This window comes from Microplitis mediator, chromosome 10 (assembly GCF_029852145.1).
Source record: "Microplitis mediator isolate UGA2020A chromosome 10, iyMicMedi2.1, whole genome shotgun sequence".
NCBI classification, from domain to species: domain Eukaryota; kingdom Metazoa; phylum Arthropoda; class Insecta; order Hymenoptera; family Braconidae; genus Microplitis; species Microplitis mediator.
Window position 1 is genome coordinate 557,799 of NC_079978.1, and position 19,049 is coordinate 576,847.

The following is a 19,049-nucleotide window of genomic DNA, read 5'->3' on the forward strand; positions in this document are numbered from 1 at the left end:
AAAAATCCTAGTAAAGAGAAACGTGAAATGCGAAAATAAAAACAATAAAAATGGTGGTCGACATGGAGCTGGAAGATGCGAAAAAAAATGTATTGGATCTCATCAAAGAAAAAGATGCTCTGGAAATGAAACTATTGGAGCTGAAGAATGTTTTAGAGAATGTAAGTCTTGTAAATTTGAATTTTGAATCAACTTCATTTATTCAAATGGTTTATTTGGCTGTCTGTAGTTTCTCTAGGTGACTTGTATGTTTTTTGCGGGATAAAAAAATAATGAAATGAATTTTTTTAGAACCGTGTGGGTATGAATGATCCTTTGGTGGATGATCAAGATTATCCTCGAGCTGACGTGGACGTCTATCAAGTCCGACAGGCTCGAAGTGCAATAATATGTAAGATAACCCCTTTTTCAAATGGTCTTGTAAGTTTTCTATTGATCGGTATTCATTTTTTATAAATTTTACCAGGTCTCCAGAATGACCACAAGACTCTTATGAGAAGAATCGAAGCTGGTTTGATGAAAGTGCATTCACTGGCAGGCAAAGGTGGTGAAGAATCTGCTGCCAGCCAAATGACAGCATCAGGAAACATTCAAGATGACGATGAATTGCCGATGGAACCTTTCCTTCGAGTTAATCTCGTGTCTTCTGGGTCACCTGCTGAGCAAGCGGTAATTTATTTCAATACTTTTTTTAAAAATTTGATATCATGTTTTCTGACTGAAAATTAATATTCTAGGGTATTGCTTTGAATGATCTTGTGATGGAATTTGGATCAATAAATGCCCAGAACTTCAGATCTCTGAAAGACATCGGAGATCTTGTGGAACAGAGCCGCTATAAGGAGATTATGGTGAAGGTCAAACGTGTCGACATGAAAGTGGTTGTTCTAACTCTGACACCTCGACCCTGGGCTGGCAAAGGATTGCTGGGATGTAATGTCATACCTCTGGAAGCAGTGGAGAGATAAAGATACTAATATTTATTTTTTAAATACCAATCTTATTATTGATCCATATTATCTATTATAGTTTTAATAAATTAATAATTCTTGTACCTTACATATATTTTTTTTAATATTCCTACAATCGATCTAATCCTTAATTATCAATGCCGTCAATTTGAAAAACGATACGTTTTATCTTCCATAAGCTTTTACTCTTCTGAGAGAGACTATAAATAGACTATAAATGCTGACAATAAAATCAGTGCAAAACAAAATGATCTCACAAATGATCTTCGTAAGTCTTGTAGTTAAATTTATCAACCAAAAATTTATTTTAATTGTTGTAATAATAAATTACTTTTAATAGTTGCTAGGATTTTTCCTGCTAGGACTCAACTGTCATGCAGAAGATCAGGAACCCAAAGTTATTACACCATGGACTCTTGTTTACGCTGTGCAACCTTACTATCAATCTGAAGCTCTAATTAATTTATGGCAGTCTGAAAAAAGCTTGAAATTACCCGAGGAATTATTGCCATTACCATCATCTCCAGTTGATAATCACCAGCCGGAAAATAAGTCAAATGTCAATGGCACTGTCAGTGACAATCAATTGAATGTCAAACAACAACAGCGTGATTTGATTCCTCCTCAGCATCTCAACAAAGAAATCGTTTCTGAAATTACTTACTGGCCTCCAAGGTATTTATTAACTCATATTTAATTCATATAATTGTCTAATAAAAAATAAATATGACTGCAATTAATAGAGAAAATTCAAAAATTGATTACAATACTTTTTAAATTTATTAAAATATCTAATAATTTAAAATTAAATTAATTTTATCAGACTTCTGTTACTAGAAGTATCAAAAATATCTCATATATTAATTAATATTTTTTAGAAATTCTCCATCTCAACAGCGACGTCCAGTTATGATCCCGCGTTACTTTGATTCCGTTTAAAAATCTCCCGCTTGCGTGATATGACAATCGATACTCGATCTGCTGCGGCATTTAAAATTAAAATAAAAAACCACCGAAATTATGTATTTAAAAATTTCGATTACACGATAATTAAAATGATAAATAAATTAAAATACTGAATGTAGTTAATAGACAACTGTAAAATTTAATTTTATTATAAATTCAAATAAATAAAATTGGTTACTGTGCAAACTAAATTATTTTTATTTTTGTTCATCACATTTTCTTGGTTATATGCATGCTTATTTTCTGTACTATCAATAATACTGAGTATTTTAATGCAAGTTAGTTTAATTAGGTAGTAAAAAACTTTTTTTTAAATTAAATGACAGCTGTCATTAATTTTTAAAAATTCAAATATGTGGTCAACAATAGCAAGGACACTGAGAACTACAATCGAACCGGTATTTATTTTTACATTTATATTTTATTGGAGACATAAAAATTTTGAATTCAAAAATTTTCAGACTCATTTATCAAGATTTGAGTTCCACAAATCAGCTCGTAGACTCGCAGAGTCTGTGGTCCTGAAGGAGAGCACAATCATTAAAAAATCCAAAGGTTTCAGTGAAGATGAGGAATCATTGATTGTCGCAACAATAAACAAGTGCACAGAGACAGATTTTGATAAGTATGATATTAAAAAATCCGAATTAAAAAGACTTATGGCCTACAAAGAAAAATATGGGAAATTTGAGACGTTCAATGAAATACTTGTCATCCAAGATGTGCCTTTGTTGATAAAATTATGCAGGTCAATATTGGACGGTGGTAAAAGAAGAGTGATGATTAAATCAACTGGACCTTCTAAATGTACGACTATGCCCGCAATAGATAAACTTACTAGACAAGTATGTTTTTATAATTCTTATTTATACTTTTAAAATAATTTATTTAAATTCACAAACGACAGTACAATTTTACAGAGTATCAAAACCATCGTGGGAATAAGAATCTGGGGAAACATGATAAGTTGGGCGGCACTTGATGATAGAGAATTGATTCAGTGGGAATGCGAGACATATGAAAGTCCACCGAAATCAAATTTGATTCCTTTGCTTAATTTGATAATTAGTATAATAGATAAAATACCTTATGCAGATGCTTATGTTATGGAAGCTGAACCCTACGCAATGATGAGCAAATTAAAAGCTGGCGCTTATCAGTATCATGTCCAGCGCCAGCAAGTCATTGCAACCATTGTCAGCATCTTGGGTACGCGGCGGCTATTGAATGCCAGCAATGACAGCACTGCTATTGATAACCGGAAAATAAATAATTTTTACACGCTGGCACCTCTTTCTTCAGCCAAACGGTTCAACTTGACTGTCGCTAACGATATAATGTCCTCGGAATCTCTCATCAAAGATATTTTGGAAGGCAACATTCATAACAAAATTTTGAACTTCCCCGAAATTACAGTCAATTCAAAGGTGATAATTGATTACAAATCATACGACTACAAGTATAGGGAACAGCTTCACTCAGCTTTGCTGATTACTTTTGCTTTTGCTGACATAATTTATGACGATGCTGAGCCCAAAGCCGGACAAAATTAATTAGAACGGAAATTTTTAAATTTAAAAATTTAAATACTGTAAATAATATTTGTAATTAATTAAATATTAATTATAAGGTAATTAAATAAATTTATAAAATACAGGTCCAGGTCCATTCATTTATTTATTTTATATATTAACTTTGATTACACTATCTATTTTTTTAAAATTATTAGATATTTATTATTCTTCTCAAATAAGTCTCTTGCTTTAAATAAATTCCAGTGCGCAATACAGATGTATATAATAAATACATATATGTTATGATAAATAAATATGTATGAATCGACAGTGATAAGAGTTGGTTAAAGCTTGAGCACAAAGACTTATTCGAATAGTTATGTATATATATCTATTAGCTTCGATAATTGGCAATTATACTTTTTCATTTTTTACTTCACAAATAGTTGAGTAAAATAACCATAAACTTAGAGACTAGAACGACTTAGAAACTATCAAGTAACAATACTTCCAACACGAATGCTGCTGCTTATTATTTATTCTGATAGACTTTAAATATTTTTAATTATAATTTAAAAAAAAAGTAAATTAGCAATCCGTGATATAATTGTCTGTATATTTAATATTTATGTTGGACTGTTAAATATTGAATGATATGATTATTAATATTATATCTCACGGTCAGACCAGCTGTACACGTGGGTTATTTATTATATCACGACTCGCTAGATCAGCATTCGAAGTCGGCTATGATATTTATTATTATTATCTTTTCATTTGTTGATTTAGTTGACATTACTCAAACAATTTTACGAAAAAAAAACTTATACCTCGCCGTCAGATAAATTTCTCAATAGATTTATTTTTTTGTCTCGCAATTGGAGCAGACTTTTAATAAATTTTTTTCTTTTCCATATACACTAACTTTGATCTTCTACTTAACTTATAATTAAAATGGTACATCAACTGATTATTCAATTACAATAATTATCTGTCAATAAAGCGCGAGTTGTGTGCGTAAACGTTTAAATAAATATACAATTTAATGACGTGTGTGCTAGGCAACAAAACGTCTTAAATAATGTACACTTTACGTAACGGACACGTGTTCAATTTAATGGACGAAGACATTTAATGTACAGCAACCCTTTTTATTTAATCCCGGGCTGAGTACTATAATTTATAAATTTATTTTATTGATACAATTTGGGGTAAACGACCTAGTACCTGATCAGGGAACTAGTACCCAATCAGGGAATGTTCCCTTAGGTACTGGGTCTCTTACTTTATATATATATGCTTTTTTTGTTTCTTAAATAATTTATTAGTTTTAAAAATTTTTTTTCCTTACAAGGAGATTCATACACAATATTAATGAAATAAATTCATCTATTTATTTAAATTTAAGCCATTATGACCTTCTTAAGCAAACTCATTAGGGTCAAGATTCTTGCCTTAATTAAAAAATAACAATTAATAATTAACGGTACCGACTTTTTAATATTACGGCAAAAATATTGGTCGTATGAAAAAATTTTTCAAATAAAAGTTGTTCAAAATTTTATTTCATAAAAAAAATGTCTCTTATAATTTTTTCGTAGGACCAATGAGAAAGCCGTAATTTCAAAATAAAAATTTTCATAATTACCAAAAATTGGAATCATTCATTATGAATCTTAACTTTGGAATTACGGTGAAAGTATTGGTCGTAAAAGAAAATCATAAGAGACATTTTTTTTTGAAAACTAAATTTTCTACAACTTTTGTTTGAAAACTTTTTTTAGGAGACCAATATTTTCGCCGTAATATCAAACATTTGAACCATTCATTTCAAAATTAAGGCAAAAATTTTGTGCCTACTCATTACCGATAAAACAAATATGAATAATATTTTTCACAAGACCAGTAAAGAGTCGATATCATTATTATTCATTATTGCTTTGACCATAAATTCCTTTACTTTGTTTTCATTTAAATCATCAACACACACAACCTTCTTTACAATTATTTTCTGTTACAAACATTTAAAACAAAATAATTTTTGTTTTGTTATACATAGTATGACAAATTCATTGTTTATTAAATACAATAATAATAATAAATTGACTAATATAGTAGTAATATAAATAATAAAAGATTTTACGTGACTTTTATACCAAAGTGCCTCGAAGGAAGCTCTTATATTATTTTATATCTCCGGAAAATATTCATTACAATGACACACATACATGACTTAATAACTTACGTAATTTAAATATTTCCTTTATCTCTTCTTACTAACTGACTTACATATATATATTTATTATTATTATTTTTAAATGTCATAATAACCCAGACAATCATTTAAATATTTTATATATCGTTACACATATATAACATTCTCATAAATTCTTTTACAATTACTAAAAACAAATGAGATTATACGAAACATTTAAATAAAGAAAAAATAATAAAATAAAAACATTTCTTCATTGATGTATAATTTGAAAAGTATTACTTTCATAATTCACTTATCATAAATACTGTTAACATACATTTATTATAATTATAATAATAAATACCAACAACAATTCATAGTAAATATTTAACACAATAATAACGATATATTTATCTCAATAAAGTTAAATTAAATTTCAATAAACTTTTTTTTTGTTCGTCTAAGAGCGATTGTACGTAAAGACAATATTTTAAATTTATGATACCAAAAGTATCAGATGTGTGACAATTTATTGTTTTATAAACAAATTTTTTAATTATGCATAGAAAAATTTTTTCCTATGAATATTTTATTCCTTTTTTAAAAGAAAAAAATTTTTATCTGCTACTTTTAGTATCATTTTAATTTATACACGTATATGTATACATATATATATATATTTATAAATTATACAGATACAATGTATGTGCTCGCAATTATTTTTGACTCTATTTAACTACAAGAACAATGCCCAAGTGATGTCAAGGTAAAGTAGTTACTAATACTCTGTATATATGAATATATATAGAGTAAATATATATATATATTGGACTTTATAATCCCAGGTTTCAATCGCTCATCAAACTTTTTTTCTCTCTCGTTCTCTCCCTTTTTTGAGTCCCCAGTTATGATTAGATACTATCGATTTTATAATCCAATAGCATCCAATCATCGCCGTGAAATTTTTTCAGCAATTTTTATGTTTACGTTCTAGTCACGGAAGAACATTGACTCGATAGAAATAAAGACACAATTAAGGGCAGTAATAACAGGTTAACATTGACATATAAACACACCTCCAGCTGTTTGATTGCCTAAAGAATAATTATCATTATTATTATCATCATTTTTTTTTCCTGATTAAATTTAATCACCCTCTCAATTTTTTTCTTTTGGTGAGTTGGATATAGTTGGTATAAAAATAATACAGTACTCTAGACACAGGTCTTGTGACATTATCTACACTCACTACGTACAAATATTATCATCTTTAATTAAATAATAGACTTCACTTGGCTAGGGTAACACAAAATTCTACTGTACGTGTGATTAAAAGCTCGATTGTTTTTTTTAGTATTTAATTAGTATGTAAGTTTAGGTTTTTTTGGCGATTAAAAAGAGCGAATTGTTACGAGTAATTTACTTAATTATTTTCATTCAACCCCGTGAAGATTTTTGGTAAGCAAATAATATGTGTAGTTTGTAAATATATATGTTATGAGACACGCGAGGTATAGAGATAGAGTTGCCATAAAAAATATAAAGAAATCGATAAGAATTGACGAGATTCGCTCTTGTAATTATAAATTATTTTAAGTGTGTCAGCATTAACATCCTGCTATGTACGTTTTAGTTTGAAAAACTATTTATTTACTACTGCACCTGGATTATCATTGAATTTATTTAAATGTTTATTGACAATTAATGATATATGTACGTGAAATTTATTATTTTAAATGTGTTATTATTTGCAAGTGAAATTTATTTATTTTTTTTTATTAGCAACACATCATCTACGAACGACTACGACATTGATTCTCATGTTGTGTTAATTCACCTAATAAGCATTTATTTAAAAAGAAAAATCGATAATTTACGTTTGCTAGAAACATCACTAGTTACAATGGGTTTCTCTTTGTTATCATCTCTCGTATCGTATATTAACAAACTCATATCACTGGGAAGTTTATTGTGTTATTCTCACTGGAGCATATACCGGGAACAATGAATGAATGTACGCGAAATATTGAATTAATTAGTCTACTAATGAATATGCCTTTCATTAAAAGTATTCTTTTTTTTATATATATTTATATAGTTTTAGATACAAGTGAGAAAGACGAACTTGATAAATTATTAAATTGTTTATTATTATTATTTTTTTTTTTTAGTTTTTTTTGTTTTTTTGGTCTCGATAAAGAATAAGAGAGTGGAAAAACAATCGGCACATTCTCAAAAATTCTCACAATCTTAGTACGGCAATGAATTATTATTATTATTATTAATATTATTATTATTATTATTATTTTTATTATTATTAGTTTGTTCACCGTACGGAAGATTTTAATTAAGTAATAATAAAATTGTTTTTTAATACTTTCCAATCCGTTACAGTCTCACGTGATATATATATATTCATAGCTTCATTTCGATAATAAACTTTCCGTAATTGTGCTTCCATAATACGAAAGTGATTGTACTTGAAAATTGTTTCATTTCTTTAGATTTAAATAGGTATAAATTTTGTTTAGCTATAGATATAATACTCACATGATATATTATATATTATATATTTATAATTAATAATAATAATAAATATTTATACTTTGTTTTCATTTTAGGGCGATTGCGCGAGTGACATCCATCAAGGATGAAAAAAAAATATATGTTTGTATATATATGTAATATATATAAATAATGAATGCAAGTTTTGTTAAGCGGGTGTTTAAGAATTGGGTGCTTATATCGAGCGTCAGTGTATTGTGAAAATTACCAAAAAATGACGCGATGTTGATTCTTTGTCGGTCAAGACATTCATCGGATGTCAGAAATGTCAGTTTTACTTCCGAATATTTTAATTAATTGATCTTCATAGTCGTCGATGTTGCGCTTCATCAACTCCATACAGGGGCCAAGTAGCCGCTCAAATGCCTCGACATCCAGAACTTTTAAAATAAATTACGAGACAAGTTAGTTGAGCGACAGTACGGTATATTTACTCAGAGTGAGCATAAAGTTTAATCGATAAAGTTGATGCTCAGAGACTGATACACAGAGGGGCATTAATATAATGTTGTATACTTACAGGCAAGCTTGACATTTCCAACTGCGTATGCTGAGGCAGCGCGGGGCTTGTGTGTGACTAGAGCCAATTCACCTAGATAACCACCAGCGGGTACACGATTGATCTTAAAACAAAGGCAATAACGCAAAGTTTATTTCCCAATAGCAATCACACCAAATTGTCAGCGGATTAATAAAATTATGCGTCTAAATGTCATCTTACCTCAACCTCACGACCGTTTTCCCCGATAATCGTGATCTTGACGACTCCATCCTCGACAAAGTACATGCCGTCAGCCATGTCCCCTTGACGGATAATCTGCTGACCGTCGGAAAAGTGTTTAGGAGCTAGTGCGTCAGCAAGATTCATCCGTTCGTAAGCCTGTAAATAAAATTTATACGATGATATTAAACGCACTGGCGTAGTCTGTGTAAGTAGCATGGGAGGGGTGTACGCAAATTGAATGGGAATAATAAAATCAATGGCCATGGCATCGATTTGTTGCGGCAATAGACAGATGAGATACAAACCTCAAGCGATTTAAGCATCGGGACTTTGTTGATAAGATTCTCGTACATTTTGCGTTTCTTGTAAGCGGATTTCAACAAAATACGTCGGAATGTTTGTCTATCCATGGCCCACAAGGTTCCTTTAGTGACGGCCTTAATAGTTGCTGCACGTGGCATATTGTAAAGAAGCGCCAATTCACCGAATGCTCCGCCATTATCGTACGTGTGGATCAACATGTCCTGGCCTGATGGATCTTTGACGTATACCTCAAACTTGCCTCTTTAAATAAAACAGATAAAAATAAATATAAATAAAATAAAACAGGACAAAAAATCCATTTAAATTCAAATCGCATTCGGTATACTGAAATGTCATTGGTCGTTTTAGTTCAAGGCCTACCTTTCAATGACGTAAAAATTATCACCATCATCGCCCTGACGTATGATATAATCTCCCGGTTCGACGTTCTTTTCGAACATCGCATCCAGCACATCTGCCATTTGTTCCTGAAAACATTTAAATAAAAAACCCGATTATGTTTTATCGCCGTTTGACACTAACGAAATATCGGAAATATTGAACCAAACTATGTACTCTATATTACTTCTATTGTTATGTCTGTATATACGTCATATACACATATATATATATATGAATATTGGGTTTATACCTTATCGAGAGCGCGGAATAGAAGAATATTTCTGACGCTCTCGCTCAGCCTCTGCCGCTGCTCGTCGCTTTTTGGATACACCATCTATTAAAAATAATAAAAACCAAAAATAAAATCATCCATTTTGCCCAGCTTTTAAATCGCCATTAGTTATTTACTCGTAAAATTAATTAACTATTGAATAAAAACATTAATTAATGCGGAATTTAATATTAAAAAAAAACTCTCGAGTTTGAGGAACTAAAAAGCATACAAATAATTGTTACTTCGCGCATGTCACGTGCTTCTTTACATCGACCCTGCGGCTACATCACCTGTATCTATTTTTTATGAAGCTAAAATAAAAAAAAGTCCTCTCAGTACTTAGGACTTATTGTTCATCAACTCGGTCGTTTGAAGAAAAGTTATGCCAAGACATAAAATATAATAAATACGGGGCCGTAATTACTGCGTTAATTCAAGGGGTCATTCCGATAATTAGGGTATGAAATTTTCTGACAATAAATAATAATAATAATAGTGAGCTGATTAAGCGCACGGAGGTATTTTAAGTGAATGAAAAGGCTAGGTCTACTTCGTGTGCATAATATTGGACAGCCTGTCGACTTGATGCCGCTTGAATTGTCCCGTACATATTACGTCTATACCGGGGTTATCGAGCATGTGCTCTGACGTCATAAAGGCTTTTTTTATCTTACGCATGATCGAGCAAGGCAGACCTTTTGTAATTCTCAAAGAGAATCAGGTGCAAATGACGATAAACTCTCTTGGAGAACGCGCTCGGATGGCATAACAAATAAAGTGAAAATTTAAATTTTGTTTATGTCTTACAGAATTAAACGGCTAAAAATAAAAAATATGTTGTTATAATAAATAACAACAATAACATGTAATAAAAAAAATTATTAATCAATAGTTTAATTAACGTTACTAAAGAAAATAAAATAAGTAATTTAGTTGAGAGTTAAAATAGTCTATGACATGTCAATGTATTTCACCTTGGCACCCTCGTCCTCCTCATCTTCCTCTGGATCATAAGTCTCAGCGAAAACGCTTTTTCTTCTGATAGCGAATCTGCCAACCGGTGGCTCTAGAATTAAATAAATTTTATAAAATTGGATTAATTTATGCCAACAAGTCTGCCGCGGGTTTATCAAACTATTTAAATCTGTCAAGAGTTTAAATCTAAATCTCAATCTTAATTCAATCGACAACAATAACATATTATACCCATTGTATAAAACCGAAGGATAATTAAATGATTAATGCATTGTAATAATAAGACAGTAAATTACGATGACAATTTAAGATAAAACAACAACAAGTATTTCTTCGTCATAAGTAATTTAAATGTTATAAATAAATATATAAGTTTTCTAACTGTACTGGGTTTAAATAAATTATTGAAAGTCAGTTTATAACATGAATTTGCATTTACATAAAATACGAAATCGTGTTTGCACAGATGTTAACTTAAGACAGTTAAAATTTTCCCTTGTGATTTCTATTTATAAAAAAATACAGATGTACACTGTAGTAGATCGCCTCAAGGAATGTACAATTGTTGAATGCCATCAAAAGTCGAGCCAATTAGAGCGAGTACTCTTTCAAACAACTACACCTGTTTCAAATATTTTAACTAGACAACTCCAAACGATAAACAAACAGCCGCAGATGAAATGTTTTTTTTTTCCTGCCTTTTTTTTTTATTCGTAAAATAAAATAAAGTAAATATGATACTCACCTTCCTCGACAGATTCGTCGGGTGTTGATGAACACGTAGCATTTGATTGGATCAACATAGTTTGTCGATTATCACGTAAACGAGTAAAAAATTCAACAGCATAATCAATTATGTCGCCAGGTTGCTCGAGGAGATAACTGATCGTAAACTCAAGTAGTATATTCCTGAGGTCTTCGGGCACCGTGATCTTGCCAGTGTTTCTTTGGCAACTCATCGTCAAGCCCGGAGAAAATCGAAGCCGACCGCCGAGAGTAAACTCGTGCGCCGAGGACGTGAGGCCGTGCACCACCACTTTCTTCTCTTATTATTATTATAGGTATAGGCCTCTATAAGCTTATTAATACAATATGTATGTATGCAATATATATGTATATGTATCTATATATTTTTTTATTTTAACACAAGCCGATTATTCATCCGCAGTCTCCTCAAGCTGATCAATCTCGCAGCGGCTGACAATCAACCGCAGGAACTCCTCACTTTTTTTTAAAATTCAAAACTGTTCAGTAAAAAAAATATCACCGAGTTTTAAAATTGTCAAAAAGCTAAACGAAGATGGACATACTGTCCTCTGGTATATAGCTGTCTCTTACCTTGTCAATCCCCAGGACAAATCACCCGTACGTGGGTTTAAACTACGGATCCAGTTAACTCTAATAATTATATATTATTTAAAACAATAAATAATTAATTAATTAATTTACCTATTGGTAATTTAATCACTTATTAATTTAAGGGTAGAGTCGAAAAAAATTTGTTACGCTTCAATAAAACTCAGTACACCCACAACCGTGCGACCCACGGCCCGACTTGACGTCCGCCTGCCTTGAAAAATGGCGACGACACTGAGACTGAGATCGACTTGACAAAAGTCGACCTTTTTTTTTTGGCCAATTGATTTATTATTCATCAGTACTTACTCAGCTGACAAAAAATAATTAGCTGTTATTCATTTTTTTCAATTTTTCAATTTTTTTTAATAATCACTTGGTAAAAAAACAAAATATTAATAATTGTCCTTGTGGAATAATGAACTTTGAATGTTAATAAATATTTATCTATATACCTACATTTTTTAGGAGCAAGATGGCGGAGATAATTTGAATATTCGCGGTTAAAGGTGACTTCCTGTTTTACTGTAGTTTATTTAATAAACTGTAGCAAATAGCAAGTGGTTGTCATGGATACGAATTTTATTTTTATGCCTTTTATAAAAATCAATGTGCACGTGTGTAATAAAATACCATAATAATATCAAATATAAAATATAATAAAATCAATTAATTAACTATGGATAAGCCGCAATTTGATGAATTTCTTGGAGGCTCGGTGTCTCTACCACGAGATGTTGAAATAAATAAATTAGCAGCAGCTCGTGCTAACGAAATAGCTGCTATGACATATGCGATAGGTAAATAGGTTAAAATTATATTATGACAGTAAATAAATATTTTGATTAATTATTTATGTAATTAAAAATTTTAGAAAACCCCCAGCAGACGAAATTAATTTTCCAACGTCTCCCGATCCATATGAGAAGACGTGTCATGTCTCATAATGCCAAACGTATGCCTAGAAGACTTAGAGAAGCTCACAAGATGCAGATGGAGAAGTCGGGAAAACCTGGAGTACCTAAGAGACCTTCTAGGAAGTACCGACGACGACCTCATAATCTGCTGTCCGAGTACAAGAGGAGGCAGCGTAAGTGTGCGTGGTTGGAGACACACATTTGGCATGCGAAGAGATTCCATATGACAGAAAAATGGGGATACAAGATCGCTAATTTCTCTAATGACAAAGCAACTCGGTCTAGTTATCGGACAGTAAAAGGACACTGTACTATTCAAGATATTTCTTACTATAATTGCATTGAATTGAAGGGACCGGAAGAGATATTGGTAAAGACTCTGAAGGTTCATTGTAAATATGAAAAATCTTTTGGAGCTAATGCTTATAAAAATGGAGATAGACAGGGATCGCTGACGTTTTATAAAGCAGAAGGATGTCCTGTGGGTGTAATTAATTTTATGTGGAGGCCAGATTGTGTTGATGATAAAACAATATGGATTTGGGTTCATCCCGCGCTGGTTAAAGACGTCCTGGATGAACTTGTGTCAAGTTTTGATCTAGCGGAAGTGCCGTCAGCAGATTCAGCCCAAGTTAAATCATATAAGAACTCAACAGGTTGCAGTTTAGAATTTCTGACTCTCAGTAGATTCCGATTGAGGGGACCAATGGCGCCTACTATTATAACTGATGCATTGCGCTGTCCTTCATTTAAATTTAATGAGGAGGAATCAAATAATCCAGAGACAATGGAAGTAGATGTTGCGCAGCCGTGGCAAAATTGTTGGTATCAAGAGTCAAATCATAAAAAATCGTTTACTGAACAAAAAGATATTTTTGAAAAAGTGAAAAAATTAAATTCACCGGATCAATTTCCCCGGCATGGTATCCTCGGACTTACGGTACTGGATCCAAGATTTTTTTTTCCTGCCAAACGGACTAAAGTCGAGTATAAATCACTGACTCAAAGTTATGATGTCATCAATGTTGACAAGTCTACAGCAGCCAGCCCACTTTGGGAGTCATCAGTACGGGAGGACGTTAAAAAAAATTTCAAATCTACTGAGCAGATTAATAAACTAAGAAGTGGGAATCTAGTACCTGGGGTTGAAAATGATTCCGGTTTTAATGAGGATATTATCACCAAGGTTCCTATTATACTAGTACAGCATCCTGGAACAGAAGCTGAAAATAAAAGTATTGGTAAGACTTCTTAATAACTCAGCTGCTTTGATTACTATTTTATTAAAACTATTGACTGTATTAACATCCAGATAAATTTCAGGGTTCAATTCCGGTATCGATATTATTCTACCTGCTGGTTGGGCACTTGCGTTTTGGCTGAGCTTTGTCTACAGATGTGCTCGACCTATTGGCCTCAGAGAGTATCGGTCTGCTGTTTTCGAAAGCATGATGCTCAATCAACCAGACGTCAATCATCCTGACACTGCTGAATATAAACGGGAGGCCGAGAAAACGCGGATTAAATTAAAAGATAAATATTTCCGGTATCCACCAAACAGAAGAGTTAATTTTACAAAGCTTTCCATCTCCAGTCCTTTCAACTGCGAATGGGGAATACTCATAAAAGAATGGACTGATAAAGAGAATCTTCAAGTCTTGCGAGATCCTAAATTAATAAATTCGTTATCTCAAGCATTTAATAGTTTTAATAACAGAAGGAATCGTAAATCTCCTGTATCTTTACCTTTATCTTTAAATTTTTATGACTCTGCGGTTCTTGATAAATCATGTCTAGTAACAGTAAAAGTTACGGTCGAGACCAAGGGAAAGCCAAATAATTTTTCTATCATTTGCTTACCTACCGAAGAAGATTTTAAAAAATTTAATGACGACAGAAAATGGGGTGGGCCGATTGAAAAAAAGAAGACCGACAAATTTGAAGCGCAGAGAAAAGCCTTGAGAATAAAACACAAGCTTTTATTGAAACGCGAAAGAAGAAAACGGATCCTGGCTAAAAAAGCACTGCAAGCTCCCATTCCACTGGCTTACTTGGATGCAAGAAAGGTTGAGCAAAAGAAGATTATGGACGAGCTTTATTTACAAAAATGTACCTCAGTTAGAAACTCATGTGATAGAGAAGTGATTGGTTACGTGGTCCAAGGAGGATTTTCATTTTCTGAGTGCAGTTGTTTTGGCTGGGGATACGTTGTAGCTCTTCCTCTACTAGAGTTGTTGAAAATGAAAAATAATATGGTCCTTGTTCGAAATACACAAACAAGACAATACCGATGTGCCAGATTAGATATCGTTAATTTGTATGCATAAATATATAGATATATAAATATGTTTATAATTTATAATTATTTAATAAATAAAAATTTTATTTACAATACATGTTGCAGTGTAAGTACCATTGCATATAAATATGTATGTATATGCTAGTTATCATACTTATTATCGGTCAGGCAAAAGTCACCCAAGTAGCACAGAGACTTTAAGATGTCGTAGAAATATTTTTCAAAAGGACAAGACACATTTTCTTAAATAAGACGTTAAGTTGTTGGTCAAGAATCATAGGAAATTTCCGTCCTAAAAAAGTCATTTCAATTAAAAAATTTTGTCGTCACTTGGCTCAAGTTTTTTTAGCAGATATTTTTTCAATGCTAAAAATTTCTAATCGTTGTCAAAATTTTGGTGTCTTATCGACAGGTCAAAAAACATGATTCTGAAGTTGGCAGACAATTAAAAATTTTCAAATTTTTTTTCAGCAAATTATTTACAAGAAAAAAAACAACCAAAAATATGCACATGTAGAAAATTTAAAAAACTGTAAGTGCAATTTTTTCAAATATTTTTTTTTATAACATCGTTTTGAAAAAAAATCAAAAAATTATTAGACGTCGGCTAACTTGAGGATCATCAAAAAACAGCCTCAAAACTGCTTTCTTATAGATGTCAAAGCCAAGTGCCACTTGGGATAAGTAATAAATTCAAAAAATCATTACTCATCGAATTAATAGATAACAATCGAGTTTTTTTTCGTATAATTTTATTGGACCCGCTGTACAATTGAATGGCCAATCGTAAATTGAATTACAGTCACGTGGTGTCATAATACCCTATTACTACCAACAACGTCTAGAAAAAATGTACTTAGTTCCTAGTCGAATAAATTTTAACTTCAGTTACATGTATTATATTTAGATATATACATTCCCCCACCACCAAATCTTATATTTACGAATTTGACTTATTATCAGTGCTCTTCCACGTTTTTCACATTTTTTTTGGAGTAAAAAGTGCAGGTCACAATTAACCAAAAATAAATTTTAAAAAATGACAACTCCAGTAGTAATTGCTGCTACTAGTCGTCACACTGCAACGGTAATAATTTATTTAATATTTAAAATCTAATAATTATTGTCCACATCGCTCTACATTTCATAACCAATTAAATTAAAAACTCAATCTGCATTAACATCACACGTAACCCTTTTTGTTAAATCTATTGCATTATATAATTTATTTCAAATGCCACTAATTATTTACTTTCTCTCAACTTATCACTTTTTATTATTATTATTTTTCATTTTAAATATTTATTTATTCTGACGTTAACTCAACTTCAATTAAAATGATCGATTTAACCGCAAATCTGTCAGTGGTAGGATTTAATTTTGAGCTTTAATTTAAATCACAATTACTTTTAATAAATATCAATTAAACCATATATATTTATATATATTAATTAAAATTAATCCATATTTTTTATTTCAGTTAATTTTTTTTCATGGCCTTGGTGATACTGGGTAAGTTGATCTTCATTACCAGTAGACAATAATAATATTTAATTACTATTATTATTGTTAATTAATTAATTTATTAATAATAAATAACAATAATTGGCCAATTATTTTTAATTGCAGGCATGGATGGGCCAGTTCCATGGGTGCTATCAAAGCATCGCATATGAAAGTAATCTGTCCTACTGCGTAAGTGTAAAAATAAAAATCCAAGTTCAATAAATCATAGTGTCATAAAATATTAAATCAAAGTATATTTATATATATGTCTTTATAGTCCTACAATGCCAGTTACACTTAACGGAGGCTTTAGAATGCCGTCTTGGTAAGTTATTTAATAATTTATTGTCAACTACGTCAGTGAATTGATTGACACCATTCTGACAGCCGTCACCAGGTGTATTATTTATTTTTATTGATGTTTCAAAAAATATAACAGGTTTGACTTGCGTTCTCTGGATGCTAATGGACCAGAAGATGAGGAAGGTATCCGCAGAGCCGCGGAAATGGTTCACGGAATGATTGCTGAAGAAGTTGCTGCTGGTATTCCAACAAAACGTATTGTTCTTGGTGGTTTTAGTCAAGGTGGAGCTCTGGCACTTTATAGTGCTCTTACTTTTCCTGAACCTCTGGCTGGTGTTATGGCACTGTCTGCTTGGCTTCCTTTACATCAAAAATTCCCTGCAGTAAGTCATATTTATTTATTTATTTATTTTAAATTATTGACCTGGTACTTGATGTAATTAAATTTATTTACCTCAGAGTGCTGTGGGAAATAAAAATATACCAGTATTACAATGTCATGGTGATTGCGATCCAATTGTTCCTTACAAATGGGGACAGATGACAGCGTCGCTTCTTAAACAATTTATGACGCAAGTGGAATTCAAAACATATCGCGGAATGATGCATTCATCTTGTGATGAGGTTCGTTTAAATAATTATTTAATTAATTACTTATGTTATTTATATTTACAAATAAATATTATTGTTATTTATTTTCAGGAAATGCAAGACATGAAATCTTTCATTGAAAAAGTTGTGAAACCGTAATGTAAATAATTATTTATTTATTTTAAATATGATTTACTCGTTGCTTGGAATATCAGCAGTCTTTAAATTGATATTAAATTAATGTTTAAGAAAAGATTATTATTATTATGACAACTATTAAAATATAGCGTCAAGTTGAAGATAAATTGGCAGTAAATTTAAAATACTCAAACTCTAAGTGAATAAAATAATTAAAAATAACATTCCTTTAGGCCAGTGTACAATCGACTTAACAAAATAACTAAAAAATCACCAATCAATTATGTCCTCGTATGCAACAAAGGCTTATTAAAATCAATAAATTTTGTGTGATCATGTTAATTATAATTAAAAAAAATATGAATTATAATAATGGTAGTAATTATACATAGACTTTGACGCATTTGTAATTATTTACTGTGATTGCGATGAATTTTAACGCTTCGATAATCAATTATTTATTAGTACTTGCTCCAATGATTGATCGTTGTCATCAATTTATTTATTATTATCTTCCAGAAAATTGTAATATAAAAATTGAACTGACAGATTATTTTTTTTTTTTCGACCAATGTACTGAAGTTTCAGTTTGCGTTTAAACTTCCTAATTTTTAAATTTTCTCTAGCTATTAAAAACACCTTCATTATGATAAATTTATACTTTATTTTGCCGCTAGATTATGATATAGATTTAAAAGAAATATTTCTTAAAATAAAATAGATAAATCTGTACAATAATAATAATAAATAAATAAACAAAACATTGAATATATTTTTTGTCCTGCAATTTTTTTTTTAATTTGTAGGGTCACGAGACCAATAGCGCGACAGCTAAGAGAATTTGACGTTTCAGTAAAGAATTTAATTATAAAATCCTGACTTGAATTTAAAAAATTTAAATTGGCGCCAAAATTTATGATGAATTTTAAAATCATTATCAAAAGTTTCCAAAATTACCTGTCACTTTTTTTCATTTATCAGAAGTCTCAAACTACTAAAGTATTCAAAATTATTCCAAGAAATTCATTTAATTTCCCTTAAAATAATA

At 30.9% G+C, this 19,049-nt stretch overlaps 6 protein-coding genes across 7 annotated transcripts; 5 read left to right on the forward strand and 1 right to left on the reverse strand.

Moving 5' to 3' along the window:
• Positions 1 to 19: 19 nt before the first annotated feature.
• On the forward strand, positions 20 to 1,059 carry LOC130675506 (26S proteasome non-ATPase regulatory subunit 9). The gene is made up of 4 exons (XM_057481249.1): positions 20 to 161; positions 292 to 391; positions 467 to 669; positions 738 to 1,059. The coding sequence occupies exons 1-4, from the start codon at positions 51 to 53 to the stop codon at positions 966 to 968; spliced, it is 645 nt and encodes a 214-aa protein (XP_057337232.1). The 5' UTR covers positions 20 to 50; the 3' UTR covers positions 969 to 1,059.
• A 22-nt stretch (positions 1,060 to 1,081) lies between these two features.
• On the forward strand, positions 1,082 to 2,128 carry LOC130675510 (uncharacterized). Its single transcript, XM_057481252.1, has 3 exons — positions 1,082 to 1,239; positions 1,312 to 1,646; positions 1,850 to 2,128. The coding sequence occupies exons 1-3, from the start codon at positions 1,189 to 1,191 to the stop codon at positions 1,908 to 1,910; spliced, it is 447 nt and encodes a 148-aa protein (XP_057337235.1). The 5' UTR covers positions 1,082 to 1,188; the 3' UTR covers positions 1,911 to 2,128.
• A 66-nt stretch (positions 2,129 to 2,194) lies between these two features.
• LOC130675495 (transcription elongation factor, mitochondrial) lies at positions 2,195 to 3,593 on the forward strand. Its single transcript, XM_057481233.1, has 3 exons — positions 2,195 to 2,335; positions 2,399 to 2,782; positions 2,858 to 3,593. The coding sequence occupies exons 1-3, from the start codon at positions 2,291 to 2,293 to the stop codon at positions 3,488 to 3,490; spliced, it is 1,062 nt and encodes a 353-aa protein (XP_057337216.1). The 5' UTR covers positions 2,195 to 2,290; the 3' UTR covers positions 3,491 to 3,593.
• An 876-nt stretch (positions 3,594 to 4,469) lies between these two features.
• On the reverse strand, positions 4,470 to 12,573 carry LOC130675493 (cAMP-dependent protein kinase type II regulatory subunit). 2 transcript variants are annotated; one of them, XM_057481231.1, is made up of 10 exons: positions 12,230 to 12,573; positions 11,637 to 12,135; positions 10,891 to 10,982; positions 9,893 to 9,976; positions 9,622 to 9,728; positions 9,243 to 9,501; positions 8,935 to 9,093; positions 8,734 to 8,836; positions 8,422 to 8,593; positions 4,470 to 6,742 (listed from the first exon to the last, which is right to left on the reverse strand). In XM_057481231.1, the coding sequence occupies exons 2-9, from the start codon at positions 11,848 to 11,850 to the stop codon at positions 8,463 to 8,465; spliced, it is 1,149 nt and encodes a 382-aa protein (XP_057337214.1). In that variant the 5' UTR covers positions 11,851 to 12,135; positions 12,230 to 12,573; the 3' UTR covers positions 4,470 to 6,742; positions 8,422 to 8,462. The 2 variants fall into 2 exon arrangements, with proteins under 2 accessions (XP_057337214.1, XP_057337213.1); XM_057481230.1 differs by lacking the exon at positions 4,470 to 6,742 and having other exon boundaries at positions 6,843 to 8,593; positions 12,230 to 12,571.
• A 142-nt stretch (positions 12,574 to 12,715) lies between these two features.
• Positions 12,716 to 15,558, forward strand: LOC130675478 (ribonucleases P/MRP protein subunit POP1). Its single transcript, XM_057481205.1, has 3 exons — positions 12,716 to 13,047; positions 13,122 to 14,405; positions 14,488 to 15,558. The coding sequence occupies exons 1-3, from the start codon at positions 12,927 to 12,929 to the stop codon at positions 15,489 to 15,491; spliced, it is 2,409 nt and encodes an 802-aa protein (XP_057337188.1). The 5' UTR covers positions 12,716 to 12,926; the 3' UTR covers positions 15,492 to 15,558.
• Positions 15,559 to 16,348: 790 nt separating this feature from the next.
• On the forward strand, positions 16,349 to 18,761 carry LOC130675505 (acyl-protein thioesterase 1). The gene is made up of 7 exons (XM_057481248.1): positions 16,349 to 16,550; positions 16,944 to 16,975; positions 17,093 to 17,158; positions 17,247 to 17,294; positions 17,409 to 17,655; positions 17,732 to 17,896; positions 17,975 to 18,761. The coding sequence occupies exons 1-7, from the start codon at positions 16,503 to 16,505 to the stop codon at positions 18,020 to 18,022; spliced, it is 654 nt and encodes a 217-aa protein (XP_057337231.1). The 5' UTR covers positions 16,349 to 16,502; the 3' UTR covers positions 18,023 to 18,761.
• Positions 18,762 to 19,049: the final 288 nt, after the last annotated feature.

What these genes read in the sequence shown, in the direction of transcription:
- LOC130675506 (XM_057481249.1), top strand. Translation starts at nt 51, where the DNA reads ATGGTGGTCGACATGGAGCTGGAAGATGCGAAAAAAAATGTATTGGAT. An exon ending in TGAAGAATGTTTTAGAGAAT is followed by an intron (nt 162 to 291) that starts GTAAGTCTTGTA and finishes GAATTTTTTTAG; the next exon opens with AACCGTGTGGGTATGAATGA. An exon ending in GGCTCGAAGTGCAATAATAT is followed by an intron (nt 392 to 466) that starts GTAAGATAACCC and finishes AAATTTTACCAG; the next exon opens with GTCTCCAGAATGACCACAAG.
- LOC130675510 (XM_057481252.1), top strand. Translation starts at nt 1,189, where the DNA reads ATGCTGACAATAAAATCAGTGCAAAACAAAATGATCTCACAAATGATC. An exon ending in TGATCTCACAAATGATCTTC is followed by an intron (nt 1,240 to 1,311) that starts GTAAGTCTTGTA and finishes TACTTTTAATAG; the next exon opens with TTGCTAGGATTTTTCCTGCT. An exon ending in ATTACTTACTGGCCTCCAAG is followed by an intron (nt 1,647 to 1,849) that starts GTATTTATTAAC and finishes AATATTTTTTAG; the next exon opens with AAATTCTCCATCTCAACAGC.
- LOC130675495 (XM_057481233.1), top strand. Translation starts at nt 2,291, where the DNA reads ATGTGGTCAACAATAGCAAGGACACTGAGAACTACAATCGAACCG. An exon ending in TGAGAACTACAATCGAACCG is followed by an intron (nt 2,336 to 2,398) that starts GTATTTATTTTT and finishes AAAAATTTTCAG; the next exon opens with ACTCATTTATCAAGATTTGA. An exon ending in TAGATAAACTTACTAGACAA is followed by an intron (nt 2,783 to 2,857) that starts GTATGTTTTTAT and finishes ACAATTTTACAG; the next exon opens with AGTATCAAAACCATCGTGGG.
- LOC130675493 (XM_057481231.1), bottom strand. Translation starts at nt 11,850, where the DNA reads ATGAGTTGCCAAAGAAACACTGGCAAGATCACGGTGCCCGAAGACCTC. An exon ending in AGGAGGACGAGGGTGCCAAG is followed by an intron (nt 9,977 to 10,890) that starts GTGAAATACATT and finishes TATTTTTAATAG; the next exon opens with ATGGTGTATCCAAAAAGCGA. An exon ending in CGATGCTTAAATCGCTTGAG is followed by an intron (nt 9,094 to 9,242) that starts GTTTGTATCTCA and finishes TTTTATTTACAG; the next exon opens with GCTTACGAACGGATGAATCT.
- LOC130675478 (XM_057481205.1), top strand. Translation starts at nt 12,927, where the DNA reads ATGGATAAGCCGCAATTTGATGAATTTCTTGGAGGCTCGGTGTCTCTA. An exon ending in TGCTATGACATATGCGATAG is followed by an intron (nt 13,048 to 13,121) that starts GTAAATAGGTTA and finishes TAAAAATTTTAG; the next exon opens with AAAACCCCCAGCAGACGAAA. An exon ending in AGCTGAAAATAAAAGTATTG is followed by an intron (nt 14,406 to 14,487) that starts GTAAGACTTCTT and finishes GATAAATTTCAG; the next exon opens with GGTTCAATTCCGGTATCGAT.
- LOC130675505 (XM_057481248.1), top strand. Translation starts at nt 16,503, where the DNA reads ATGACAACTCCAGTAGTAATTGCTGCTACTAGTCGTCACACTGCAACG. An exon ending in CTAGTCGTCACACTGCAACG is followed by an intron (nt 16,551 to 16,943) that starts GTAATAATTTAT and finishes TTTTTATTTCAG; the next exon opens with TTAATTTTTTTTCATGGCCT. An exon ending in GGCTTTAGAATGCCGTCTTG is followed by an intron (nt 17,295 to 17,408) that starts GTAAGTTATTTA and finishes AAAATATAACAG; the next exon opens with GTTTGACTTGCGTTCTCTGG.